The sequence below is a fragment of the Hylaeus volcanicus genome, chromosome 9 (assembly GCF_026283585.1).
Source record: "Hylaeus volcanicus isolate JK05 chromosome 9, UHH_iyHylVolc1.0_haploid, whole genome shotgun sequence".
Classification (NCBI taxonomy): Eukaryota; Metazoa; Arthropoda; class Insecta; order Hymenoptera; family Colletidae; genus Hylaeus; species Hylaeus volcanicus.
In genome coordinates this window covers 2,192,707-2,219,584 of record NC_071984.1, presented here as the reverse complement: position 1 = coordinate 2,219,584, position 26,878 = coordinate 2,192,707, and the positions used below count along the sequence as shown (strand labels likewise).

The following is a 26,878-nucleotide window of genomic DNA, read 5'->3' as shown; positions in this document are numbered from 1 at the left end:
TCATGTAACTGTAATCGATGAAATATTACTGAATATTTTGATAACCATCTTCAGTCTTCGTCCTTGGATAGTTCCGCAAAGACACAATGAGTATTATTTAAAAATACCATGTTATTAATACCCATATTGCATTATCCGATTAGCAAATCGTTTAGCCAAAGAATAACATTGGATTTTTCAAAACATTAGTCGTGCTTTATATTTTCTATCCGTTATTCAAATTCAAATTGACTCAAGTGTGCGTATAATTCTACGAATTATTCACCGAACTAACAAAGGTAACGGGAAATTTATGTTACCCCTAGCGTCGATTAAACGCATTCAGAATAGGCATGAAAAAGGATCCGAGTTACATGTAATTGCCGAATTATTAGACTAATTATTAGCAAGGTCACACTAGAAAGAATCTTGGATCGGTCCTTGTAACTTAGAGTGGGATGAGTCTACCGCCTGGTGGGGACCATTTCTATATAATCGTCAGCGAAGGTGCCCGTCTCTTCACATCCTATCAGTGATCACGTTTCTTTAACTGTCTGACTCCTCGTTCAATTCACGTTTACTTAATCGAAAAACAAACTAACGCAGGACAAGTGAGAAAAGGTGAGTGCTCAGAAAGGGAACGTTGTGCGCGTTGTTGCTTTCTCGCTTCCCCTTTTCTTCATTTACAAAATCCTGAAGTACGCGAACGGAATGTCAACTAACCGTAGGGAGAGAGTGTTTCACGTCTTCGTTTCTCGAAAAGCGTGCCAGTAAAAAGTGATACTCGCTTCTGCGCTCCTAGCTGCGTTAATATTAATCGTTGCGACGAGTAGAATTGTTATCGAATCAATCGATGAATAATTTTCTATCCGTTGGCTGTCGAATAGAAATTACAATTTCAATTATGGAATGAAATATTTCATACATATACACTGGTTTTATTATAGAGTCCACATAGCTTTTGCTTTAAAATAATCTTTGATAGAAATACAAAAGTTTTCTAAATACTCTTTGTAGAGAAATGAAAATGGATAGAAAATTATTTTCTGTAGAGATTTTATATATTTCGATTGTGGATGTATTATTCGAGTAACGAGAAAGTTTATCTGATCGTGGATCAATTTTTTATGTGAAATCGGTCCCCGTCGTAATATTTTAAAGTCGTTGACCCCTTTACCTGTGACCAGTTAAAATCGATAAAAAGTGATCGATCGCTTACGGTTCCTCAGGCTTAATCCCTCGTAGGATTGGAAAACAATTTTTAACAATGTGTATTATCTCGTTTAATCCAACAATTATTCATAGAATATTCTGTACAATTTCTAGCAGTCCGTACTATCTCATTCTATCCAACAATTATTTCCAGAATATTCTGTAGAATTTTCCATCCGATCCACTGTTCAGAAACTTTGTATTGTACGTCTTAAAGTAGGATCGTAACTTTAAAAGAAGCTTCTTGCAAAGAAGTAAGCGCTTCTACGAGTAAGATTTCTGTTTCCCACGCTGGTTTACTTGGCTGGAAAGAAGGATCGTCTCGATCGATATAGGGAGACGGGTCGTTAACTCCTCGCGGAAAGTCGCGTTCGTTTACGGTATTATTTCGCAACGTGAAATATTGTATACCAGACAGATGTTCTCCTACATCCATAAGCAAAAAATACATGCCGCGAAACCTCATTATGTATCGACACTCCCTAAAGAGAAACTCTTGTTGACTTAAGGAAACTAAATATATATTCGGAGTCACGACTTATCCTCGCGAAAGTCTCATTAGGTTTCAATCACAGCGTACGAACTTTGTATATCAGCTATTTTAAAATGAAATTGCAATAGTATTTTAAATACAATTTCAATTGAAATCTGAAAATTGCTAATATTAGCCGATGGTAATTCAGAATATTACATCTCTCGGTCGGTACGATTAACTCTACCGATGAGATCCATTTGTTTTATACCAAAGATAAATTCACAATTTATACCAAAGTTTTAAACAAAATATTACAGTACTCGTAAGGGACTATTCTAGTCTAGAGCGACAATTTTTAATGCTTTTTAAGGATTCTTTTTTTAATCTATAAGGAATTTTTATAACGGGGTTTGGCACACATTTATTCATAATTCAAAAACATACAAAAGTTTTTACAGAGAAAAATAGTCAAAATTAAATTAAATGTATTACAAGTGATCTTGTACACTCCTACCAGAAAAAAATCGCGTTTAAAGTTTTTCATACCAAATACATATTAACCATACCATATTAATAATAAAACGCATGTATAACTATATACGATTTGATGTTGGCATTTTAAAACTTAAACATTTCAATTTTTAATTATTTTGTGATTTATTGGTACATTGTGCGAGGATATAAAGAGAAACAAAATTTGCATTTCAGATGATCTTGGTGCCGTTAGCCCTGGTGCTTTTCGCGGCGCTCGCGAGCGTCGAATCAGCGATAAACGAAGTCCGACCTCCGAGTAACAGACCAGGAAGATTCCTTTCTCTTCCAATACCACAGAAGTGTGCAAACCGTGAGTAGACTCTTCATTCTGATATTTTCTTGCGCAAGAGCACGCTCCAAGGAACCTAGAAAACGAAAACTCGTACAAAATAATCTTTAATATGTTTAATCGACAATGTGCAACGTTTGCGCTTTATTTTCCTGCGAATATCAAGTTTATTTACTACATTCTTCGATGTCAACGGTGTACCCCTTGCGACGGTCATACATAGACCACGAATCAACTAATATTTTTTCCCCAGCGAACCTTAAGAGGGCTGATTAAAATTACGATTAGATAAAGCAAGGCTCTATTGTATAGTATTGCATACAAAGAGATTGTATAGATAATTATTATTCTATATAATCTGTTTGATTGTCAGAGAAACCGTTGTACCCAACCTCTGCCCATTACGCATGCCCCAAGATGGCTGCGACTCGCGCATGCGCACTGTACTCAGCACCAGTACAGTATCTACTACGACCCCAAACTGGCGCCCCTGGCTCCTCGAAGAATGATAGATATATAAAAAGAATTTAGATCGTGCATCGTTATTGGTACAGTATCCTAGAGAACCATAATAATGAAAAAGTGAAGCTGAAACCACGCATCGTGTAAAACCTTAAAGTTATATGACTTCGCACCCTTAGAAGCACCCCTTTAAAACCTACCAGGCATCGTTTCCTACTGTAACAGCACTGCGCGCATGCGCGATCAGCTTTCTCTACCGCACGTGCGCGACTCGACGCCATTACTGCGTCGCCACGCAACAGCTTCGTTGCGCAATAAACAGCGTTACCGCAACCTAAAAGGTCCGAATAAAACTCGTAATTACTTCCAATACTGATTCATCTCTTCACGATACATCTCGTATGCACGTAATCTTCATTCCGAAAAACTAATTAAAGTTAGGCAAATAATAGATTGCATAGATAGAGTCTATACAATAGTCGTGGCCAATACAGATTGCGCTGGTGCAGAAACTAACCTTTTGAACAAAATTATTGCCACACATGGGAAGTAACGAAGACGTGGAAGATAAACAAGATGGTAAAAGGTTTTTTCCATTAACTTTATTTAAAAAAAAAATACAATACTTAGGTAATATCATTTACAATGAAACGAACGATACAAGACGATTCGGTATTTACATGGTTCGGAATGTTTGTTTAAGACGCTTCCGCGAGTTGGAGACATTTGGATGTCACGTTCCCCCAGGTGACTGAAAGAAATCGAGGTTAAAGCGGCTGATATACGCTAAAGAGGCTCTCTCGCGCAATCTCACGATCGTATGTTTTTTAAAGGCGAGCACGTGACGCCCAGCTACTCGGAGTCTCTTGTGTAAGCACGCACTCGGCTATTCACTTTTGATGCTGGTACAGGCTGCCTCGACGTCTTATTAACAGGTCGCCCGCGCCGCGCGTGACGATAGAGAATGCAAAAGTAGCGTCTCATCGTTCGCGTTTGATGCACTTTCTCGCGTCGCTAGAATCGACGAAACTGAAACCCTGGAGACGGTTTTCGCAACCGCGTTAATTAACGAGGACACGGGAATGAAAGGAAATTAACGTAACAATCTGCGATAGAGATTACGCCTGCTTGATATTAATCTAAACTCAGATTTAAGGGCTCCTTAACACTTTATGTACCAGGATATAGTTGCAGGAATTAATTAACTGCGTTGTTGGTCTACGTACAGTGGTCCATTTAGAGAAATAGACGAATCTTTTGTTGTACAAAGTCTACGATAGACTTTAAACTGTAAATTGTTTCTAAGGTGACTGGTAAATAGAGCATTAGGAAGGCTTAACAGTTTGAGTATAATGTAAATTGTGTAGAACCACAGCATAAATTGAATTTACGTTACAGAATCTTGGGCCGCCACTTTCTTCTAGAGAATTAAATTTTCTAGAAAAAAGTCTTATGAATCAAGCTTGTACAACCAATACTTATCGAATTAAATAGCTGCATAAGAGTTGCTTACGATAGGGCATAGCTGAACGATCAACTGTTGCAACGCGGATTCGTACGATTGTCCAACTGACAACTTCATAAAAGGCCGATGTTCCGTCGCCACGGAAATGTCAAGAATTGTTGCGAAACAAAACAACGCCGCTCCTGCGAGATAATTTGCCTTGTTGCTCGTATAATGGCCAGTCGTTAACGATGGTTCGCGTCCATCTCTCGCGGGAATCCCACTTTCTATCGAGCTTCGAACTCTAGAAGCTTACCAAACGTTCAGGAGTTCTTGTAACTAAATTTATTCGAACGTTTCTAGTTGAAAAAACAGCAAATACGTTCATGTTATAAAACGGATCTTTAAGCAAAAGGAAATCTTTGCAAACATGTCTACAAAAATTGAACGTGAATAGGAATTTATTATAGTCGGTAAATATTACATGAGTTTTTTTTTTTTATTGTATACCGTATACATTTTGTAGTTTCTTACACATTCGAATTCAAATGTGGCAGAACGGAAGTATCGCTGTCGGTAAAAATGCGCCAATCAACCTTACCAACAGTTCCACGTTTCTCCTTACGTTTTCAAGCCTTATCTTGAGGACAAAAAGCCTGCAAGTCAATCGTAGTCTTTTATAAGCGGCGAAACGTCGTTCGCGAGAAATAAGGAGAAGCGTGGACTGCAGGAGACGGAAATGATTTCTCAAATATTACGATGCACACAATGCTAACGATCGTAAAAGATACCGTTGTTCCTGCGTTCATTGTTGTACAATGAATGTTCCATTCCTATTCTCATTCGCAGTTTCAATTTCACCTCGTGTCCTTTCGTGATATGCCAACTGAAAATAAATTCCCGTGAGAAGCACGTAGAATACCATAAAATACCTGAGCTACTTACCATTTGTATTATCGCTGGTCGATAATCATTATGGTGACGCTCCGCTGTCGGTATATCAAACATCTTGGTGATTATATTTCAAAATATCCACGCATTTGTACAAGTAATGTATTACGTAACACTAGTAATGATAAAATATTACAAAAAAAAGTAATTTAGAGTTGAGCGAATAGATTTTAATAAAGAGTTAACGTTAAGGTATTCAAAAGACGCGCGCGGAATCTGACATCATTGCGCACGCGCGAGTCAGAGCGAGCTTACCATCCCTGCGCATGCGCAAGTAGACAAGGACAGATAGATTACCGCCATCTTGTTTCATCCATGTTTCCCGCGCTTTTCTTTCTGTTTTTAGCTATGGCTATCTGTAATATCTTCCTGCCTTTTTCTCAGTTTCTCTATGATTTTTGCTATAAACGAATGATTCTAAATAGATCCACGACGTCAAGGTTCCTTGAATGATCGAAATAAGGTAATAAATAATGAAATAATCGCTCCAAAGAATGTATATGCTAGATGACAAAGATGCAATACAGTTGAGCAGCATTCAATGAATACTAACAGCCCTTTCGCAACCATAACGATAGACTTGTAATGAGACACGTGTCGTAAATCGTCGACGAGAGAGGTATTCCTGCATAAATATCGTGAAAAAAGTGTAAAACTGTTGACATTTAAGCGGGACGATAATCATGGGCCGATTATAAATCCATCACGCACGTGCTGCGGATAATTGAAACGTTCAACGGGATTTCCATCTCCATGAAACGTTTGAAAAGGATCTAATAATAGAAAAAGAATTAATTCGCGACAATTTCATTCGCAGGACCAAAAGAATTCAACTACAGAGGCCACAACTACTTCTATAGTGGACATATCCCAGCTCATGGCAACCAGAGGGTGGATTGGCTGGATGCTAGGAACATTTGCAGGGAATACTGTATGGATCTCGTGTCGATAGAGACTCAAGATGAAAACAATTTAATTTTCAGACTCATTCAACAAAGTAAGTGGCTGAAACTCTTGATGCTTCTCCACAGAAATAAATAAACAAAATATGCTATGCAAGATCTACATTAATCTTGTTGTATTGTATAGTCTAGACAAGGTCAAACAGAGACCAGAATGTTACAGTATACTAAAAAAGTCTCAAGACTCAAACAAAACTTTTGAAAAATTTCTGGTTTAACTTTCTTAACTTATTGTCCTATTGTTGCGTATGCTTATATTTTATATTCTAGACAAGGGCCAAACAGAAACAACAATGTTGCCATTAACAAAGAAAAACTTGATTCTGACAAAATTTTAATTTAATTAAAATGTCTCCCGTTTATAACTCCCTTAACGTATTGTTCTATTCTTGTGTACGCTCTCTGGAAAGATTGATGAGTTCCGTGAAGCAATTATCCATATAAAAGAGGATATCCTTTCTCAGCCTCGACCTACTTAAAGATCCTTCATCTCACCTTCAAGGTTCTCACTTGAACTCTGCAGCTTGGAGATTCTAAAGCATGAACAACAAACAGATTGAATAAATTGCTAGTTGGTACTATTCGTTACCTAATATTCAAATAAATTATTATCTATCTATCGTTCTAAACGATTACTCTGAATTTAATTTTGTATTCTGTAGATTGTAGATATTGGACACGTTAATTCAAACGTGTTTTAATTCGAGAAAACGTAGTTATTTAAAAAACGAAACGACTGTAGAAAATAGTGGTGCGATACGATTTGAGCATTAGCAGAATCAGATTCCCGGTTTCTCACGCTGTGGCGAAATAGCTGAAGTCACGACGTTATAAATCACCGAGAGCGAAGTTGAAGCATCGCTTCGTGTCGACGGATTTGTTTCGAAATTTCTGAACATCCAGCTGGCGTGAACGCACGTCACGCTAAGTATAATAAATTGCTTACTGTATCTGTACCCTCGCCGAGTCTTAGTGTTTCCACACAAATTGCGGATAGATGTTGATATTTCTTCATTCTGTAACTTGTACTTGAGTCTACTCTCGAGTACATAGCTGGGTCTCTGAACCTGGCAGCTTCGTTTTCAATAGTTCTATACTTCCTGATCAAGTAAACTAAATATTTGTATCAATTAGAATTATTGGATAATTTTTTAAACAATTGTAAGTGAGTCAGTTTGATGTACGGCCCCTTACAGGGTGGTCTCCAGCTCTAATAAATTACCCAACAAGTCTTATTGATAGATGCACTAGCTTAATCTATTGAGAACTATTGAAAATGAAGTCAGAACTATTAGTTACAAAGAAAGATACTAAATGAATGATATTCTTCTTAGACGATGTTCCCTACATTTGGACATCAGGACGTCTCTGCGACTTCAAGGGTTGCGAGAATCGTCGCGACCTAGAGCCAAAATCTCTCTACGGATGGTTCTGGTCGGCCAATAGGAAGAAGATGGCACCGACTAACCAGGTTCCCGAAGGCTGGAACTTCAATCCGTGGTCTCAAACTGGCCATAAGAAAGCCAGGCAACCGGATAACGCTGAATTCGACATAAACGGCACCAACGAATCCTGCTTATCCGTTCTTAACAATGTCTACAAAGATGGAATCAGCTGGCACGACGTCGCGTGTTACCACCAGAAACCTTTCGTATGCGAGGACTCTGAGGAACTCTTGAATTACGTGGCTAGCACTAATCCTGGCCTTCGTCTTTAAAAGTATCACCGATAAACAATCTTGTTGCGACTTAACACTAAACCTACCCACGTTGATTTGTGACTACTTTTATAGGACGAATGCATTAAAGACACTTTTTTCAGTTAAATGCAAAAATATTTTACGTGGAAATGAATAATGCGTGGAACAATTGTGTATAATTCGTATATTGCATAGAACTGTAAAGTTTGAAATCGGTCATTTGATCAGTCGTGGTAGGTTTAGTGTTAAGCGCGATTTGTAGGCAAAAAGAAAGAAAATGAAACGAACATGAAAAATTTCCTCTGAAAAAGCTACACGCTCTAAATGAAAATTATCTTCCTACGACTTTCTTAAAATTCTATTAGTAAACACGAATCATTGACGAATAAGTCTAAAAGAAACTTAATACTTAATTAATTCTGAACAAGGAAGTAAACGTTAATTTTTAATTATAACCTTCATTCAAGGATAACTAATGGTGCGAACATATAATAGCATTTACGTTTATGAATAAACCGTAACTGTAGGTATTTAAAGAAGTTTATTTATGAAATCTTACGAACTACATATAATAATTAAAATTATTCATTCCCTACTTTTCTTCGCTTTCTTCTGCGCTAGAAACCGACTCTTTCTTCTTTTTTCGAGTTTTAAATCTGTCACGTTTCACTCTGATACCTCGTTTACGTTTTCGAGGCAAAGATGTAGGATCTGCGAATGAAGTATAACAATAAAACGCACAAATTAATATCGGATTCTATACAGTGAAAATACGTACGATCTTCAGGGATATTCATTTGCTTCCTTAAAACTGTGCGAACTTGTCTGTTGATAATTTCTCTGCACTGTGCGTCGAAACCGTTTGGTAACCAACCTCTTTTCTCGTGACACCTTATGCCAGGCAAAGGATCGGGCAACTTTGCCAACATCTCTTGTATTTCGTCCACGAGGACGTCGCAGTACTAAACAAAATTTTAACTTCGATGTACATCCAGAATTTTGATAATTTTAATTTTAATTTTGAATTAATTTAAAAGTAACCTGGTAAAACATTTGCCTAGAAGGTGGCACGGTTCCCTCCCGATAAATATACACATTTTCGTTTAGATCTTGCTCTTTCTTAATGTTCTGGTCCTGACTGGAAGCTCCTTTTAGAATCGTCTTTTGCTTCGCCGCTGGTGTTGATTTGTATGGCAAAGTATACATCGAGTAATTTCTTTTACATTTAACAGTAGATCCCAAGCCATCTACACGTACACAAAAATAGTAGGAAAAATAATAAAAGAGAGCAGAGCAAAACCATTAAAAAATACTCACGCATGGCTTTTAATCTGTAATCCAAAGTTTGGTACTTCCTCGCAGAGATATCTTTCCTCGGATCATAGCCCAGTTTTACCCACATAATTTTCCATGGACCGGTCATGAAATAATACGCCACGGAAGGTAACAAGATTTTCAGTCGATCGTTCGAAAATTTTGTTTCGTACATTAACGCATTTTTCGACCAGATCGGTCGTTCCTCGAATATTTTACGCATTTGTTCGATGTGTTCGGATTGAACGAATTTCACTTTCAAAGCAGTTTCTATGCCCGCTGGCGGTTTAGTAGGAACCTCTGGTGTCGAGAAGTAAATGAAATTCGAGAACCCTGTTTTTCGTTTTCTACTCCTTCCTATTACGTTCTCTGGATACGAGTTTATTTCAGTTTTTGGTACGTACTGCTGCACCGTGCCCATTCTGCTGAACGTAGCTGGTGGTAAGAAATAAGGCACGTCGTTCTTTAACCAAGAGAAATGCGGTATGTTGATCGGATAAATCTTGCTGTATATGCATTCCAATTTTTTGGGATCCGATTTGCTTTCAGCTAGTGGTAAATACTGAAAGTCGATAAGATCTGGAAAATAGTATTTCAAAAATTTACTTGTATTTTAAATTATGTGAACTATTGATATTTCATAAGATACATACTCCTAAATCTAAACTCTGTGTCGATTCGCCCTAGAACTTTTAATTTTGGCAATTCGTAATCTTTATCTTCTGAAAGATCTTCATACTTGGTATGTTCAAACGTTGGTGTCATGTTTTTCTTCTCCTTAAAAAAATGTCCATCGTCCATGGTACCTATGCTGCAACCTTGAACTTGATTTGCTAGTTCGGATATAAGTGGTTCATTCTGATTCTTGTTTTTTTGTGTATCAGATGAGTTCAATGAATCCGTATTACTTTGCACATTATTCGTTATATTTACAGTTGTTTCAAACTGTTCCTTTGTTCCCTTTTCTTTAGATTGCTTCACCTTTTCGACTCTGGACTTTTTAACTCTAACTCTAAGCAAGAATCCTTTGGTATTATATTTATCACCACAAGCTGGCTTACAGCAAGGTTCATCTGGTCTGAATTTCAACTCCAAACGTCGGTTTGGAGTATTCACTGCCTGCAAATATATAACGATAAGTAACAATCATTATCTACTTTTGCTTGTCTATTTTCATAAAAACAATACATTACCGTAGAAATGCTACTAATACCACCTAAGGTTTCTATAGCTTTATCTGAATTAACAACATTTCCAGGGTACATAATGGAGATGAACGTTCTATCGAATCTGTGACCTCCGGGAAGCACTGGCCCAATATACTCTTCGTGTTGTTCGACCTCGTCTTTTTCAAAAATCTAAATCAAATCAAATCTCAAGGTTATACTACCTTAACATATTGCTTTACATAGTTTTATATCAAATATAAATTCGACTTTACATTGTTGCTATCGTTATTAGTTTCAGGTACATCGCAGTAAGAATCATCGCTGTCAATCTCTTCGCAGTTGTCATCAATTTTAAAATCTTCATCTCCTTTGGGCTCCAAATCATAATCCTTGTCACTCTCATCGCTTGGTTCACTCATAGTTTCTTATACTATCATTCTACGAGTAACAAAAGTTTCTCTTCAAGAAATTTATATAAAATCAAAGACGAATGTACACAGTACTCGATGGTACATTTCTTACTTTTAAGGTTAGTTTCATACAAAGAATAGAGAACATGAATTTTACAGAAAATTCAACATGATTCACGAATCATTTCTCTATGAATTCAGTTACACTTTGTTTCTCAACTCGAGCAATTGATAATAATTATTTATTATCGTAACAAATAAATAGCTAGACTTAAAAGCATTTAAAAATGCGCGCGGTTTACTGAAAAATGGCGGCACCCAATTAGAATCGAGCAACATATTTCGTGCTTCTGATTGGAGAATCTCTAATTCGAAAGGCGCATGCGCATTCACTCTCAAGAAGAACTTGACGAGTTTCGTCTCTATAAACGTATTTTATGGTAGAACATTTTATACGCTGTTCATGTTTGTGTTTCAGCTGTTGAGTCGTGCATGCTCGTGCACTTGTGCCAACTTGTGCGGCTCGTTAGTTGAAATACAATTCATTTTTGTGTATTCTTCGATAACGTTGAAGTCTAGAAATGACTGGGTTTACAGAGAGTGCGCTTGTGAAAAGATTAATGGACCTGAATCCCTCCCAACAGAGTATTCAAACATTGTCCCTTTGGTTAATTCATCACAGAAAACATCACCCAACCATCGTGAAAGTCTGGTTCAAAGAAATGTGTAAAGGTACGTGACGACCGTCGTAAGTACATCTTTATTTATTTTATACTTAAAACTTGTGCTAACTGACGTTATTTTATCAGCTGTATCGAAAAGCTTTCCGAACGGACAAAGTAGCGAACGAGGATCGTTAAAATTTCTAGGTTATCTCGTAAATTAGACGTTCGCCACGTAATTGTGGAGATATTCTTTAGAACTGTATGTCAGCTGTAAAATTAGGTTTATCACACTAGTAGTCGCTTGTCGCGGTTAGGATATGGTGCAAATCATGCAACATTATAATTTTAAATATCCAACTGATTCGATACCATATTCTTGTACATAATAGAGATACGAATTTGTTTACACGAATGATACTGATGATATTTAAACCTTTGCTCGATACTCTAACCTAACTCGACAAACATATAATAGTATTGGGAAATCTGAATCAGGAATCGTTGTAATTTTTACCTGATTCAGAATTTCTATTATGAATCATTGTAAACTTAATTTCAGTGACTAAACTATCGTTTAGTTTAAGCCTTGCTAGATTAATTAGTAATTTTTTTATATGTATTTCTTCCAGTGAAGGATAATCGCAAGTTAATGTTCATGTATCTGGCGAACGATGTTATTCAAAACAGTAAAAAGAAAGGCCCCGAATTTGGGAAAGAATTCGAAACAGTGTTGCCTAAGGCTTTTGAGCATATGAAGGGGTTCGACGAGAAGACGAGGGAGAGGTTGAACAGATTACTGCAAATATGGGAGGAGAGAGGAGTGTACGATAAAGCGCAAATCACAGAATTTAAAGTCGCCTTTACGGATACCTCGAAGGATCCAGGAACACCGCCTCCTAAAAAGAAACTTAAAAACGACATAGAGAAAGTAAAGGTAACGTACAATGTTGGTTTCAAGTTACATTAAATCTGGCGTTTATAGCGAAATTATATGTTCACTGTGTATTATAGAAAGAAAAAAAGGAGAGAAAAAAGTCGGAGACTGAAGTCGAAGTGGATGGAACCAAAGAGCTGCATGTTACGTTGAGTCCACGTACTCCTGCCGGAGATCCACCGGAAACAGAGGAACTCATCAAAGCCTTAATGGTTAATACCATTTATAAAAAGAAACATTCGGATTATGTATCGTTAGCAATAAACTGTCTTATACAGAGTAAAATATATGTTGAATCCATAAGGCGCACTGGCAAGCATATTTACAGTTTGATGTATCCACCCCCAATAGCAATTTTATTCTACTCGTTACTTTTATTCTTAATCAAAAATATTGTTTCTTCTATTTTGTAAAAAAACTTTATACCGTCTCTCATTTAAATAACAAACCATTCCGTTACTTTTATTTCAAAACAACCGAATAAGCATTCAGTTTATATTTTTAGAAATTATTCTTATTAATTTCGAGTACTTGTGTGAATAAAACTGCATTATTCTCTCATGTGAATTTTGCGTGTGCGAAAAACTGTAAATAAGATGCTTCGAATACGAGAACATCGAAGGCGATCATTAAAAAGCCTTCTACGTTTCAGGATTTGGAAAACACAGCATCCTCTGACGCTGGTGTTAGAGAACGTATCGCATCTCTGCCACCAGAAGTTTCGGAGGTTTCGCTGCTTGCGAATCTGGCTGACAGAGCAGCCGCGGACCAATTAAGCGTTGCTGTAAACGAAGCTGCTGCATTGTTGGCGGATTACAATGGACGATTGCAAGCTGAAATGGAAGACAGAAGGAGATTGTTAACTATGCTTAGAGATTACACTTTAGCGCAAAGGCAGTTACTTCAGCAAGCGCAGACTACTTTAGAAGTACGATTATGACTTGAACTACTCGATGAATCTGTTCACTAAGAATGTTATGATATCATATGCTATGTTGCAGGACTATAAAGAGAAACTTAAAAAGGTGTGCACAGTTCGATCAGAAGTGAAATCCCACATTTCGAATCTTCCCGACTTGACGCAGTTACCTGACGTCACAGGAGGTTTGGCACCTCTTCCATCGGCTGGTGATTTGTTTTCCATGCACTAGCACATTGAGTTTAAAGAGCACGATCATTGAATTATTCCTGAGTTCCACGCATAGACAAGCACGACCATGCTACGTTAGCTTGGTTTCTTGCGATCGATTATATCTTATCCAGTAACTTTATATTTTTCGATATTTACAACGTTAAATATTGTTCGAACTTGTCGCGTCTAATTGCAAACTATACAAGAGAAGAATCGACGAATGAAATCGCCACGAGATCATTTTCCGAAATACCTTGCTAATAAATAAATGTTAGTTATCGAGGTATCAATGAATTATCGTAATTTTATTATATAAAGACTCGCTAAAAACGAAAAGAAAAGAAATATGTACGCATGCATGGAATAAAACAATGCGCATCAATTAAATGTGCAGTTAGGAATATTCAGAATACTGAAATTTTTTTTTAGTTTGCCCAATTATCGATGACCAACACAGCGTTTAGAATATTCATTTATAACATTTGGTAATCATCCTTTGTGTATATATATTGTAGGTAATATAATTCTGGGACTGAGAAAGACATCTTAAAACATAATGCTGCAGTTAACTTTAAATATATATTGGGACTGCGTAAAGTAAATAATATTGTATATGTAATATTGTATGAAATAAATCGCGTGATTTGTGCGTTGCGGAAATTGTAATAATATGCAGAATATTAATACGAATAAATGTTTTGATCGTTATAATTTGTGATCCTCGCTTAACATTGTCAAATATAATTTTTTTGTATCTTTCTCAAGATGAAAAAATTATATAAATAAAATCGCAAGACTATAAGTATAATTGAGCGTTTCAATGAAAATGTTGCTAGAATGAATTACGCTTATTTAACTTATTTTGTATTTATTGAAATAATATACAGTCATATCTATAATTACATTTCAATATACAAAATTAAAAATAATCGAACAATAATATCATACAATTACTTTAACTCGTTTTATAACTCTTGGCAAGTGTATCTGGCAAGAGTTGTACGCTTATTTAATCGAAGGTTAACGCATTAATTTACGTACGCATTCGTAACTTTTCGTATCACAGTACAATACAATAAATAAGAATATTTATAAAAATATTTAATGTTTTAGCAATACATTCTCGCAACTAAATATTATACACTTTGGAAAATCTTTATGCTAACTTATATGTAATATAACGAATTGTTATAGGAATTATCATAAATTGTACGAATATGTTCTTAAGTTTCATGTGGATGGGGTGGTCTTGTTGGTTTAAGAATGAGTTTCCCAGTATCGTCGCAACTCATATTAAAATCACCAAGAACGCTTCTGGCTCTCTGAGTTATTATACTCGGTGCTATTACCCGTCTGTGAACTCCCATCATGAATAGTATCACTGAAATTAATTGATATTTAGCTTGTACAAACTAGCAATCGCAGTTCTGTTCTTATTTTTCTTCTAATTCAGCATTGATCAAACTTACCTAAAATAATGCTAGCGATTGCAAAAAATGGGTGATTGCATAGGCTTTCAGTAAATGATACAGCTGATGTATTGGGATCCGTTAGCCAATGCCACGCGCCAACAGCGGTGCAAACAGAAATGAAACCCAGGAGTACTGAAAGTAACATTACGTTTAAATGTAACATCTATAAATAGGATCAAAGAAACATACTTCTCCATCGTAAGGTAGCGGGCTGCAAACTGGCAATCACTTCTGTGAGACGTCTTTCAAAAGCTTTCAAGTCTGAAAGTGATAAGAGAGTTACGAAAGAATTGTTAAACTAACCTCAAAATTGTTCATTCGCTATCGTTACATGTTTTCAGTTTTCACTGAGATAATGATAAATAAATAGCAGTTCAGTATTTTTACCTTCGCAAACCGTTTGATCTAAAGACATTTTTATCTATTTCATACATGTATTTGATCAGGGTGCAAAACAAAACAATGATATCGGATACTATCGTTTGCGATAAAGTTAAATGAAATTAATTATCCGATATCAATCATCTTTTACTGGCCGTCTCGTTGATATTTTCTTCTCCATAATTTCAGTTCAACGCAACAATTTTGTGAAAATATGCATAAATACATAAACCCAACTTGGGTTGCATACGCTCAATGTAGAGTACTTTTGTAGATGCGAAACCTTGGCGGTTTTTCGAGTTTTGATTGCGTATGCGCTGTATTTGCTAGATGGTAAAGTCGCGTTTCTACTCTACCGTCATCCGTAACTTAAGATTTCGTCGCTAGATGGCGATAGCGTGTTTCCTAGGGATCGCTGCTAGATGGCGCCATTCTCCATTTTACTTACCACGTTACGATAAGTATCGACACGTGTACAATGTGTTGTATTTCGAAATATAAGAAGGCAAATTTATAAAAAAAAAAAGCGAGTACAACCAGAATTCCTGACTCGTGATTTTCGAAATATAATGCGCATGTATGAAGGAAGGGTGGGGGCCGATAGACTGTTCCCCCTCCATTGGTTGGTGTGCGACGAAGAGAGGTGGACGAGCACGGTATCTCTGTCCTTCGGTCTCGTCGGTAGCCCTCTCCTTCTCGCAATAGCGCGCTGTCTCAGTCTGTCTCTGTACGTCTATGGTCGTTGGTCCGGGGGGTGAAAAGGGATTATGTATCGTTGGTTCAGCTCGTTCTTCGTCGCTGGCGATTCGTATTTCGTGTTTCGTGCGATCCTCGAGCGAGGCACATCGTAATGGCCGCGACCTGACTCGGGTTGGCGTGCAGCGAGCAAACACCGTTCGCGTTACGTGAGGTACTAAAAAGTCGAATCAGCCAGTAAACGGGGAACGAGAAGGCAGAGTTTAGGGTTACACGATTTTCCCTGTGGTCGCGGGTGCGTGTGTGCGTGTGTGCGTGTATGTATATGTACGTGTGCGGTGGATAAGGCGTGAACACAGAGCACAGGAGTCTCGAGGACACGGCGAGCCATGAGCGACGACCGAAGCGAGGAGGATCCCATAATGGACCTCTTTTACAGCAATTGGGAGCAACAGTGCGTCGAGGCGCTCGAAACTGAGCCAGATTACGAAACCCAACTGCACAACGAGAAAGAACTCTACTCTCAACAGATGTGGACGAGCTTTCAGTCCACAGCGTCGGCCATCGCCCAGCTGTACAAAGGCGAGAACGATAATACCTCGTACACCCTCCCTGTTCGACCCTGCGAGTAACACCGAGCGAATCTCGCACGTCGTTACCATTTTTAGTGACATCCATTTTGTGCGACGCACGAGACATGTCACTCTTCTTGCCCCTCGTTTCCTTCTGTTTCCTTTATCCCCCCCTGCGTATATGCATATCGATCTAGCCGCGTAATTAGGCCCCTTTCGAACTTGTTCTTTTTACAGATCGGACCCAGGGTGTATCTCTCTGGCTGCCCTTTCAGATCGCCGCGGGGACCGTCACATCGTTGTACAAAGGTGCGTGCACTTCTTTGGTTTCTCTTGTCAACAACGCTGCCAAGATAAACCTTCGATCTCAGCTTCCCCCCTCCTCTCGCCTTTCTTGCCTGATACATCTTTCCTTGTCCCTCTCTCTTCCTGTATTCTTTTTTCTCCTCCTTCCGCACGTCTTGCATACCCCTCCTCCTCCCCCTCCAACGGGCTATTCGATCATCCTTTTCTGCAGTAGTTACTCATTTGTACACAGCGATGACACGTCTCTGCACAGCTGACTAAGCCTGAAGGTCAGCTGTTAAACTCGTGAATTTTTAACCCTTTGCAGCCTCCAATCTTCGAACCTCTAACCTAAAATAATTTTATACTCGGATTGGTACTTAAACTTCATTTTATTTTCATATTTTCCGTACCTTTACATACCGACAGAAGTAAAGTCTTGGATTCCAAGCGTCACCATATCTCTTGTACCGGTCATAGTTTAAAGTTGAGTCCCGCTTTAAGACTTTGAGAATAACTTTACGTATCCAAACTAATGTCAGAGACATTGTCAGAACCATGGTTGCATTCCAACAGATTCTGTGGACAGTATGCGTCGTTGCAGCGAGCTAAGCATAGAAATGGGTCGACAGAAGCGTAGCAAAGAAATAATGAACTGGGCCAGGAAAAAGAGACGTACGATTCGTAGGGAAGACCTGTTGGCGTATCTCGCTGGAAAGTCACCACCGCCACGACCGCATTCGCACAGGTAAGCCCTCCTATAAATTGCAAGCAACCCTGATTCCTTTTGTAAGACGTTACGTCTGCGCGGAACTCGGTACAGATTAAAAATGAAGCTGCATCGTAACTTTCAGGAGTTCACCTAAACCGAGGATGATGGTGTGCGGTTCTCCTCCTTCTCAGAGTTCAACACCAACTATGGTGGTGGCACCCACACCAATGACTGGGAACGATCCTGATCCTGAGTTGCACACATTTAGGGAAGCGATCTCATTGTCTGGTGAGAATTATTCGTCTATCATTGAACGACTAGGAATATGTTTGTATACAATGAATCTTGAGCTTTTTAAACTGTTTACAAACTTTTCCTGGTATTTTGTGTTTGACTTCGAGATTCTGGTACGCAGTATTTTGTATATCCTCGATAACAGTTAGGGATAGAATCATGCAATCCTTGTGTCTGTTGTAACTGGGATATTTTGGATAGGTTCGCCAATGTCTCGGCGTACTGGAAGGCAAGCTGAGTTGTCAGCCTTCATCAGCAGCGAGTTTGCCAGACATCACAAACGGCCAGCTTCGCACGACGTGGATATGGGATCCCCCACGCACAAACGTTCGCGTTTCATGTAACGGCGCGCTACGTGTAAAGCGACCTCGCTCCCTTGTTTCCCCATTAATTAATCGATTAATTATTAACGGTTCATCCCCCTCCTCCCGCGTAGATCCCATTTAAACGAAATCATTTGAGAGAAACAGTGGTTTGCATCGCCACGGAGAACGCTCGTGAGTTCTCGCACTTGAAATATCTCGTCGAGTTTCGTAAGTTTTACACAACAGTTCTGATTTGAATAATTAACGTTAAGGCGATTAACTACGGAGAGTAGCGTAATATCAAATCTACAGTTATTTGTGGAGGTCGTGGCTCTATACATGAAATTACAATCCATAGGAATCGCTGTTGTTTGCTTTGAAATTATTTATTTATTTATGCAAGCAGCGAGACTGATGCGAACGTGTTACGGAGTACCATTCAAAGTAATTAGAGAGGGAGAATTGTCATCGTTTTTTGTATACGGAGAGGTCTGTATAAATGATTATCGGTTGATTCACATGTTGTATATCGGGTTACTGCAAAAGTAATTTCGTTTTCTGTGTGGTAGCTATCGAAAAAACGATATTTATCGAATATTCGCATTTCTAGATCGTGTATAACACGATCAGCTTTATATAGAAATTCATTGCAATATTAAATGGAAAAATAGAAAGAAAGGAAATTACTTTTGCGTCAAGCTGATGTGCCATAATATGTTGAAAGTTGCGTACGAATACACATGATCACTGTGTATGTTTGTATCCAGCAGCTGGTAGCTAAAAACACGCGGTAGCCACCTCACGGTAAATTGTAAACACGTTCGAATGGTATATTTAACAATGAAACGGTGATGTAATATTTAATAACTGTATTATTCTGTCCACGGTGGTAACTTTAAAAAAAGGGGACAGGGAGGGAAACGTTTGTAAAATATTCTTTGATTCGCCAAAGGATCGCCTCTGATTTTATTATAATAATGTTGTTATGATTATTAAGTGATCATAGATAATTGATATTTTGGAAGATTTTGGTGATAACTGGCTAAAGTCTGAGTCGAAGTGATATCTGTAGGCTTTCTCGTCGTTTGTTGCACCAGGTGTGTCACGCTATGCCTCTATCATGGTCTCTGTACGGTTTTCGTTAGCTGTAAACGGAATAGAAAAAGAATATGTTGATAAATTGTTTGGTTTCTGTAGTCTTATAAATTCTCTTCACCGCTCTCATGAACAAGGGATTTGCATTGTTGTACGACTTCTATATATGTAGAGTAACTATAAAACTGTCTTTTGGATAATATATAATGTATATGTATATATAAATTTTATATATATATATATATATATATATAAATTATATATATATATATATAGTTGTTTCTGTATTCCTTTCGTTTTTGTAATTTTTATATATCTATTCTAATCGTATTCGCGCGGGTGAAAAAGGGCCGTGGATGCCTCAAATAACTGTACATGTATATTTTAATAATTATTTCTAGGCACCGTACCTCGTCCTGCTTCTATCTGAATTTCGAAGGTCGACGAAACCTACAAGGAACTTAGAGGAACTTGAAGAAATTTATTTAACTCTGAAATTGGACGTTTTTCTCCTATCTCCTAGTTCCTGCTTTCCTTCATTTCGTTCTTCTAAACTCATTTAGAAGCTGGCTTGTTCGTTTGTTTTCTTCTTCTCGAAATTGTTAGAGCACTAAGAAAAAAAAGAGTTCAGTTGTAAATATATAACATACGTTCATAACGATGATAGCTTTAGAGGTATTGCTAAATATTATTATCATTAATATTGACTACTATAGCTTTAATAATATTTATCGTGTAATCTCGGCAGTTAAGTGAACTCCAACGATTGAATTTACTTTTTCGACGAACTCGAAAGTTCCATTCCAAGGGAATTGTAAAATACGACGACCGGAGTAACTTTGTACCTTGTGAAATTTAAATACACGCTTTTCGATTCTTTTCCAAATTTTTTTTAATGCCAGTCGGTTTCCTCCTTCAATCAAAGATTCTTTGGCAATCGATCCTGTGGATTTTCTTTCACAAGTGCAAAGGTGCGACTCTAGAAAGCATACACAGAAAAAGAAACACACACACTAAAGATGCCATACTTAGGAATACATTAGAATACATTAACGATAAGAAGAATATGCTTGATGATGGGAAACGTCGAGTCATTTTATACAGACACTTGAGTTTTTTTTCTCCTTTGTTTTTATCGGTAGATGTCTTTGTGTTTTTTATAGTCCGAAAGCTCTTTCTTATTGGTCTTGAAAGGAAAGTTTGTTTCTCTATATTCGATAGAGTCGCGATCAATAAAATTGGCATTTTCCTTGAACAGCACGACGCAATCTGTGCTCTGTTACGTCGAATCGATTTCTGTCGACTCGTATACAGATAATGTACGCGAAGGTTTCAGAGAATAAACAGTTCAGTTTAAATTCCTCGCTGTTTACGTCTTAGCGCGTGATTTATTTTACTCTTTGCGAGCGATTTTTTGGAGGATTGTAAATCATTAGGAAAGAGTACGAACAACACGTCTTTCACGTTCTACTTTATGGAACCGTTTGATTTATATTCGTTGCCAAAAGAGGAGTTCCCGATGAAGGATTTGCCACTAATGTAAAATCGATTGTTGTGTATTCGCATAGAATTAGGCAAGGTAGCTTTACAGGCCCCTGAAATTAATCGATTAATATTTAAACAAAAGAAAGAGAAAGCAAATCGACTTCTTTTTACATTGAACTTTTGATGAATTGATAGCTGTCTAGAAGCGATAGGATAAATAAATATAATATAATATTTATGATTGGTTAATCGATTGATCCGACAGCCTCAGGAAGTAAGACGGAATCGCGGCTTCTGTATCGTGTCTCTTTCACAGTAATTAGTTGGTACGCTGATCGTACAACTGTTAGGAGCACCGGGGCGCCGAGAAATTTGTCTACGAGCCTCTTTCTTTATTACGATACACGTCGAGCGTATCTTCTATTATATTCGCACTAACAGGAAAGATCCGCGATGTAACCGATCGTTTATGTTCGCGGCGAGGTGAGAAATGGTGCTGTTATTTTCTGCGAACACAAGAAGCTTCTATATTTTTGCGTCCCCTTGTTTGTAAGATAATGATTTACAAATAAAATTACAAAGATTTTTAACAAAATAATTATTACCTCGTCGTCTCGGGTATCGAAATGTTTCGTAGGATAATTATTATTACATTGATCCGCTGTATTAAACGTTAGTTATTTACATTCTTTTATTTGATTCGTTGGCTCTGTACACTTTGTATAAAATTCGTTTTACTTATGTAACAAATGCGCAATAAGAACAAAAATTTCATTCTTCCTTATCGTAGACTTAAAATACGTGTAAGGCACTGTACACAGTACAAGAATTATTACAGCTAAGGCTTCGTGCGATGAACTATTTGCAGTGTCATGGCGATGATTAAAGTTACTTAAAAATTGTGAAGAATGGCAAACAAACAGCGCGATGCATTCTCAAATCTGGTGCTCGAACTAGAAAGATAATAATCTCTCGGGTTTACGGACCCTTTGATCGAAGGAATTACTAATTTTTATATTTTCCCAAGTTACTCTACGTTACGTAAGACACTTCGTAAGGCACTCAGGCATTTTCTTCCTCGTTTCCCTTTCATTTTGCAATTAATTCTACAATCTGCTGTCTTTTATAACGTTCTGGGGGGCGTCCAGAGCCCTTTTCCTATTCGCTATAGCGTTCATCAGCTTCCTCTTGGGTCCCAAGGGGAGCTTCAGAGCCGCGATATCAGTTTCAGTGAGCAGCATCAATGCTTCCAGATCTATTTGCTCGGATTCCAAAATGGGATGTATGGACGAAAGGTTATTGGCAACTAGGAATCTCTGTAAGGGAGTCCATTCCTCGTCAGTCTCTTCTTCTTCTTCTTCTTCTTCCTCTTCCTCTTCTGCAATCGCACATTAGGTTTTAATTCAAGCTTGGAATATAAACATGCGTTAGTTGAATAGAATTCTTGCCTGAAAGTAAGTCGTCGTCCCACATGCTCTGTCTTCGAGCCAAGCTACCCGCGCTTCCTATACTGATCTCTTCGTTGTGCCCATTGGAGCCGACTCGATGGCCATTCAGGGAGCCATTTATCGAACCGCTCAGGCAGGAGTTGCCGTTTTGCTGGTGGGCGTCTAATTGGGGAACTGGTAGGCTCTCCAGAGTTGTTATCTGCAGGCGATAGACAAATTAGTATTTCTATTCTATTAGTATCTTGGTTCCGTTGTCCGTTATATCGACGCTTGACAAACTTACTGGTCGTCTAAACGCTACGGATCCAAATCCTGGTCGATTGAAAATGCTCGCAGGTTCTTGCAAGAAGCTAGAATTCCCGACATCGTTCAAGTCTTCTGCGTTCCCTTGGTCGAAGCTACGGTCGCCTAGGAGGTCAGGAGTGCTTTGAGCCTTGCTAAGAGTGCCCCAGACATCAGAGATTCTACCACGTCTTCCAATTTGCTGGGCCTGCGTCTCGTAGGTTCCTACGTATATCACCTCAGAGTCCCTTCGCAGCCCGGTCAAGCTGCGAATCGACTTCTTCCCGTTCACTTCGATCTAAACGTGTGAAATTTCAGTATAGGAAGGCTCGATTCTGTGCTGCAGTACGAATAGTTTACCTCTACAACTTTGAAGTCGTCGACTGCCTTCCTAGCCAGTGCCTTTCTGCAGACTGCACTGCCGTGCTTCTTCGTAGTAGTGCCAACGATGTCGCTGAACGTTGGTGAAGGCTTGACTCGACCTTTGAAGGTCAATATACCGGGTTTCTGAGCTGGAACGCCTGCTTCGTTCACTGTAGCCAAGTCCAGTTTCGTTCTGTCCCTCGACAGCTTCTTCTGCTCCTTCTCAGCTTTGATCTCCGCCATTTTCTGTTTCTTCATGTACTCCTTCAGTCTGTTTACGAAATGTTTACCATGATTTTACGGAGATTATTATATATATTCTAATTGAAAGTACATTCGTACTAGTATTTCTATAGTCTTTACTTTTCGAACATACCTTTTCTCTGCATCTTTCTCAGCCTTCTCTCTGAGTATTCTACTTTTCTTCCGGTTGTTCAGTTCCTGGTCGGCCTGAGCGAGATCCAGGTATTGGAGGATCACCTCTCTCCCGTTTATGGCAGCCAAGTCTCGGGCGGAATGCCTGTCTATGTCCAATGACCAAATGTTACAACCAAACTTTACCAGGAACTTGACGCAATATTCGTGGCCCCTCGCCGCTGCTAGATGGAGGGCTGTGTTACCAAAATAATCGGTCTTGTCTGGGTCACCCCTGTGGAAAGAGTTAGAAAACAGGTCCTAACTTGTAGAAGCTCTTAGACTCTTGGTTATTCTGTGTTTTATTTAAGTCTGGGGAGCTATTTAACTTCAAATAAATGTTATTCGTGTAGTTTCGACAAAGAAAAAAGGAGAAATGGTTTTATCTGGCATCTGTGTCCACGACGAGGGCAACAATTACTCGTCCCTCCTGTTCTTTTGTTCCAATCGTATTCGCTTGGTTGCAATTTCCGTTTATGGGGTCGACTGATGCCAGATTATAGCGTGTATTTCCTGTTTTTACATGCCCAACTTTCAGGGTCGTTCTTTGACACAAAAGCTGATTATTTCCCCTTATTTTCTTAGTGTATTACACTATCGGGTCATTAATTTCAATACACCGCCTCACCTGTAAGTTTTCCAAGGAAAAACGAACGTAATTAACGTAATTAATAAAAATGAATTCATCATGAAATAACTAATTACTTGCATTGCTCCTCGAAAAATATCACAAATACGATGGTGTATTGAAATGAATAACTGGTAGTATAGGGAGATTTTTTATTAAAAATTAGTAGGAAAATTTGGTAAGAATACTACTAGTTTTGAAAAATAATTCTTAACGGAGTTGCTAAAAACGATGCGTACGAAGGACACGGACGGAGTAAGATTTGCATAGATATTTCAGAATGTATTTATAATTGAATAGAGCATCGAGAATATACCCTTTGGCGACGAGCAGTCTCAGAACATCTATATGACCTTCAAAGGCCGCCCATAACGTGGGGGTCATTCCACCTTCATCGCGCCCGTTGCAATCCTTTTTCGTTGCTTCTTTTAAGATGTTCAAGGCCCCGCCGCGTGCAGCTCTGTGTATCAAACATTAAACAATTAACGATATTTCTTTGAAACCAAAATATTTATATAAGCTATACAATTTATATAACATAATTATTTTTATATTTAGAAAATAGATAGCTTTGAAGATAGATGTCTGGCATGAACGATATATATAATAAATCAGAATAAGAATTACAACTACTTTGCAACTCTATTTGGAATATGTAAAACATGCTGTACTAAAGAATTGTTTATAACTACATGATTCCTAGTAGCAACTTGTTGAGTAAATAGAACATTGCCTTAATTTATTATATATTGTTTATAACGAGCATTCTATTTACAAATGTTGATATGGTACTTTTATATATCTCTTTGAAAACTGAAAAAAAGCGATACCAATCGTAATACAACATCGATTCTGGAACTAGAAATTTTCCTATTGAATTACGATTAGTTTTCTAGATTTCAAGATTGTAATACTTCGGTTTCATGATCACCCCTTCGCCTGGAACACGTGAACAGAGAATTCAGAGTTGATACATCAAAATCACGAACCAGAGTCGTCATATGGAAGCACTTTCATTCCAGTGGGAGACGAAAATCTGATTCTACGATACTTGCATGCTTTCTAGGCTTTGCGCTTGATATTAAGGTAGTTCAAAAATACTCTTCAACTTTCAACCCCCTTTCTATGTTCTATTTCGATAAATGTTTAGACTAAATAAAAGTATTAAATTTGCGTTTAATTTTTAATAGATAATTGGAGGGCACTTTTGGTTCACCTTAATATCTCAGCCAAAGTACCAATGATAGAAAAATACAGTATGCACAGTCTGCTGGGAATGGTAACTCACTTATGAAATCTATCGGACGTCATACTGTTCTGTTCCTTGATCCCTTCAAAGACTTAGTAGTTATCGATGGTGAAACATCCCTGTAGACAGGACTTCCTGGCACTTCTTATGTAAGGGTTCCTTTGAGTAATAACGTGGACGAGAATTAGCAAGTGTACATGTCTGCGACGAAATAGAGGAACCACGTGTTTTATGTTTATGGCGTCCAGCGGTGAACTGCATTGAATGGCATTAAAGGTGGTAGGCTGGTACGTGCAGGTGCAGGCAGAGGCAGGTAGATGCTGCACTTGGCTGCACTGCGATGGCTTCTGTTGCCCCCACTAGAGACCCTTTAATCGCAAGTCGCCAAATAACGTTATCACATTCTGATTGGTCGCCATGATTTCTCAGTTAATTAATAAATACTCGTACGGTTCCTTCTGAAATTGAAGTAACACGAATTACGAGATGACGAATTATGATAATTTCAAGCGTTATGGCGCCGAAGGGACGAGCCATATGGTAGACTTTCCCCTGGATAAACCTTTGAAGGATTACGATAAATTACATGATAGGATATTACACACGAATATATAGGATTAGTAGTTCCATTATAAAAATAGTATTTAAGTTAAAGTGTATGATCAGTATTTAAGTTTAATTACACAATATTGTACATTTTATTGTTCTAATTCTTAAGCATAACTCTTGACAAATTCTTCTGTATCATTAGATAAATTAAAGTTAAGTGTGAAAGTAAAAGTACATATATCTATTCCTTATTTACTTATTTGCAATACCCCATTACATATCGAGTACTCTTGATATCAAGAGTTGAATTTCCCGCCAGAATTTTCATCCTACGGCCATCGGTAGCAAAACGCCCAAGCTTGTAGTGAAAATAGTTCCGCCTGTTGCCACTAGACAGCGCCACCGCTATATTTGGAAAAATTATTTTTTCGCCTTAAATGCGTAACTAATACGATGCATAGCCATACAAAGATGCAATATATTAGTTAGTGTGGCAAATTCATCATCAGTAAGACTAGTTATTTAATTTAGCAACGAATACCGACCCTTCACTTAGTGGCGCCATTTAGCGACGACAGTGGGAAATACTTTCAATACAAGCTTTGGGCGTTTTGCCACCGATAGCGCTACAGTCGCTTCTGAAGTTCGGCGGGAAATTCAACTCCTAAATTCCTCGCGCCACCTCTTCGAGTATCACGTCCTCCTGATACCAGGAGTATAATTCGGGCCAGATTTTGATACGTACTGGGAATACCGGCCCAGGAGCCCACAGGTGGCGCTTCCTAGTGGCAACAGGAGGAACATTTTCACTGTTAGATGGCGCCTCCGTCGGTTGGAAATTCTGGCGGGAAATTCAACTTCTACAATTGCAAATAAGCCAATAAGAAAAAGGTATATGTGCTGGGAGTGGATTTTAAATAAATAAAATACGTTTCTCATGTAATTTTGGTTTTTTGAAGCAAGTAAATCGATGATACATTGTTTTTATACATAGAGGTATACGTCTGTAGAAATCCG

At 38.1% G+C, this 26,878-nt stretch overlaps 6 protein-coding genes and 1 long non-coding RNA gene across 7 annotated transcripts; 4 read left to right on the top strand and 3 right to left on the bottom strand.

Moving 5' to 3' along the window:
- Positions 1-444: 444 nt before the first annotated feature.
- LOC128882037 (uncharacterized) lies at positions 445-8,537 on the top strand. The gene is made up of 4 exons (XM_054133598.1): positions 445-600; positions 2,375-2,510; positions 6,164-6,343; positions 7,643-8,537. Exons 2-4 carry the CDS (start codon positions 2,375-2,377, stop codon positions 8,023-8,025), a joined length of 699 nt encoding a protein of 232 aa, XP_053989573.1. The 5' UTR covers positions 445-600; the 3' UTR covers positions 8,026-8,537.
- On the top strand, positions 3,089-4,775 carry LOC128882038 (uncharacterized). Its single transcript, XR_008458268.1, has 3 exons — positions 3,089-3,530; positions 3,655-3,821; positions 3,887-4,775. It is a non-coding gene; the product is annotated as an uncharacterized LOC128882038 (long non-coding RNA).
- A 38-nt stretch (positions 8,538-8,575) lies between the features above and the next one.
- On the bottom strand, positions 8,576-11,036 carry LOC128882036 (general transcription factor 3C polypeptide 5). Its single transcript, XM_054133597.1, has 7 exons — positions 10,763-11,036; positions 10,515-10,679; positions 9,975-10,440; positions 9,325-9,900; positions 9,049-9,254; positions 8,786-8,969; positions 8,576-8,718 (listed from the first exon to the last, which is right to left on the bottom strand). Exons 1-7 carry the CDS (start codon positions 10,907-10,909, stop codon positions 8,600-8,602), a joined length of 1,863 nt encoding a protein of 620 aa, XP_053989572.1. The 5' UTR covers positions 10,910-11,036; the 3' UTR covers positions 8,576-8,599.
- A 315-nt stretch (positions 11,037-11,351) lies between these two features.
- LOC128881744 (regulation of nuclear pre-mRNA domain-containing protein 1B) lies at positions 11,352-14,331 on the top strand. Its single transcript, XM_054133036.1, has 5 exons — positions 11,352-11,632; positions 12,195-12,499; positions 12,577-12,711; positions 13,152-13,427; positions 13,501-14,331. The coding sequence occupies exons 1-5, from the start codon at positions 11,482-11,484 to the stop codon at positions 13,648-13,650; spliced, it is 1,017 nt and encodes a 338-aa protein (XP_053989011.1). The 5' UTR covers positions 11,352-11,481; the 3' UTR covers positions 13,651-14,331.
- Positions 14,332-14,715: 384 nt separating this feature from the next.
- Positions 14,716-15,790, bottom strand: LOC128881746 (nuclear envelope phosphatase-regulatory subunit 1). Its single transcript, XM_054133038.1, has 4 exons — positions 15,491-15,790; positions 15,293-15,364; positions 15,101-15,235; positions 14,716-15,012 (listed from the first exon to the last, which is right to left on the bottom strand). Exons 1-4 carry the CDS (start codon positions 15,516-15,518, stop codon positions 14,855-14,857), a joined length of 393 nt encoding a protein of 130 aa, XP_053989013.1. The 5' UTR covers positions 15,519-15,790; the 3' UTR covers positions 14,716-14,854.
- Positions 15,791-16,181: 391 nt separating this feature from the next.
- On the top strand, positions 16,182-20,323 carry LOC128881745 (HUWE1-associated protein modifying stress responses). The gene is made up of 5 exons (XM_054133037.1): positions 16,182-16,762; positions 16,990-17,061; positions 17,614-17,785; positions 17,892-18,037; positions 18,245-20,323. Exons 1-5 carry the CDS (start codon positions 16,570-16,572, stop codon positions 18,385-18,387), a joined length of 726 nt encoding a protein of 241 aa, XP_053989012.1. The 5' UTR covers positions 16,182-16,569; the 3' UTR covers positions 18,388-20,323.
- LOC128881743 (pre-mRNA splicing regulator USH1G) lies at positions 19,740-25,950 on the bottom strand. Its single transcript, XM_054133035.1, has 7 exons — positions 25,352-25,950; positions 24,380-24,523; positions 23,398-23,670; positions 23,019-23,292; positions 22,660-22,956; positions 22,377-22,575; positions 19,740-22,306 (listed from the first exon to the last, which is right to left on the bottom strand). Exons 1-7 carry the CDS (start codon positions 25,372-25,374, stop codon positions 22,035-22,037), a joined length of 1,482 nt encoding a protein of 493 aa, XP_053989010.1. The 5' UTR covers positions 25,375-25,950; the 3' UTR covers positions 19,740-22,034.
- Positions 25,951-26,878: the final 928 nt, after the last annotated feature.

Excerpts from the sequence above, each read along its gene's own strand:
- LOC128882037 (XM_054133598.1), top strand. The coding sequence starts at position 2,375 with ATGATCTTGGTGCCGTTAGCCCTGGTGCTTTTCGCGGCGCTCGCGAGC. Across the intron at positions 2,511-6,163 it reads ACCACAGAAGTGTGCAAACC|GACCAAAAGAATTCAACTAC; the intron begins GTGAGTAGACTC and ends TTTCATTCGCAG. Across the intron at positions 6,344-7,642 it reads TTTCAGACTCATTCAACAAA|ACGATGTTCCCTACATTTGG; the intron begins GTAAGTGGCTGA and ends TATTCTTCTTAG.
- LOC128882036 (XM_054133597.1), bottom strand. The coding sequence starts at position 10,909 with ATGAGTGAACCAAGCGATGAGAGTGACAAGGATTATGATTTGGAGCCC. Across the intron at positions 10,441-10,514 it reads GTATTAGTAGCATTTCTACG|GCAGTGAATACTCCAAACCG; the intron begins GTAATGTATTGT and ends ATATATTTGCAG. Across the intron at positions 9,901-9,974 it reads CACAGAGTTTAGATTTAGGA|ATCTTATCGACTTTCAGTAT; the intron begins GTATGTATCTTA and ends ACTATTTTCCAG.
- LOC128881744 (XM_054133036.1), top strand. The coding sequence starts at position 11,482 with ATGACTGGGTTTACAGAGAGTGCGCTTGTGAAAAGATTAATGGACCTG. Across the intron at positions 12,500-12,576 it reads ACGACATAGAGAAAGTAAAG|AAAGAAAAAAAGGAGAGAAA; the intron begins GTAACGTACAAT and ends TGTGTATTATAG. Across the intron at positions 13,428-13,500 it reads AAGCGCAGACTACTTTAGAA|GACTATAAAGAGAAACTTAA; the intron begins GTACGATTATGA and ends GCTATGTTGCAG.
- LOC128881746 (XM_054133038.1), bottom strand. The coding sequence starts at position 15,518 with ATGTCTTTAGATCAAACGGTTTGCGAAG. Across the intron at positions 15,365-15,490 it reads AGATCAAACGGTTTGCGAAG|ACTTGAAAGCTTTTGAAAGA; the intron begins GTAAAAATACTG and ends TATCACTTTCAG. Across the intron at positions 15,236-15,292 it reads CGCTACCTTACGATGGAGAA|TACTCCTGGGTTTCATTTCT; the intron begins GTATGTTTCTTT and ends TGTTACTTTCAG.
- LOC128881745 (XM_054133037.1), top strand. The coding sequence starts at position 16,570 with ATGAGCGACGACCGAAGCGAGGAGGATCCCATAATGGACCTCTTTTAC. Across the intron at positions 16,763-16,989 it reads CATCGCCCAGCTGTACAAAG|ATCGGACCCAGGGTGTATCT; the intron begins GCGAGAACGATA and ends TTCTTTTTACAG. Across the intron at positions 17,786-17,891 it reads CCACGACCGCATTCGCACAG|GAGTTCACCTAAACCGAGGA; the intron begins GTAAGCCCTCCT and ends CGTAACTTTCAG.
- LOC128881743 (XM_054133035.1), bottom strand. The coding sequence starts at position 25,374 with ATGACGTCCGATAGATTTCATAA. Across the intron at positions 24,524-25,351 it reads ACGTCCGATAGATTTCATAA|AGCTGCACGCGGCGGGGCCT; the intron begins GTGAGTTACCAT and ends TTTGATACACAG. Across the intron at positions 22,307-22,376 it reads GGACGACGACTTACTTTCAG|AAGAGGAAGAGGAAGAAGAA; the intron begins GCAAGAATTCTA and ends GTGCGATTGCAG.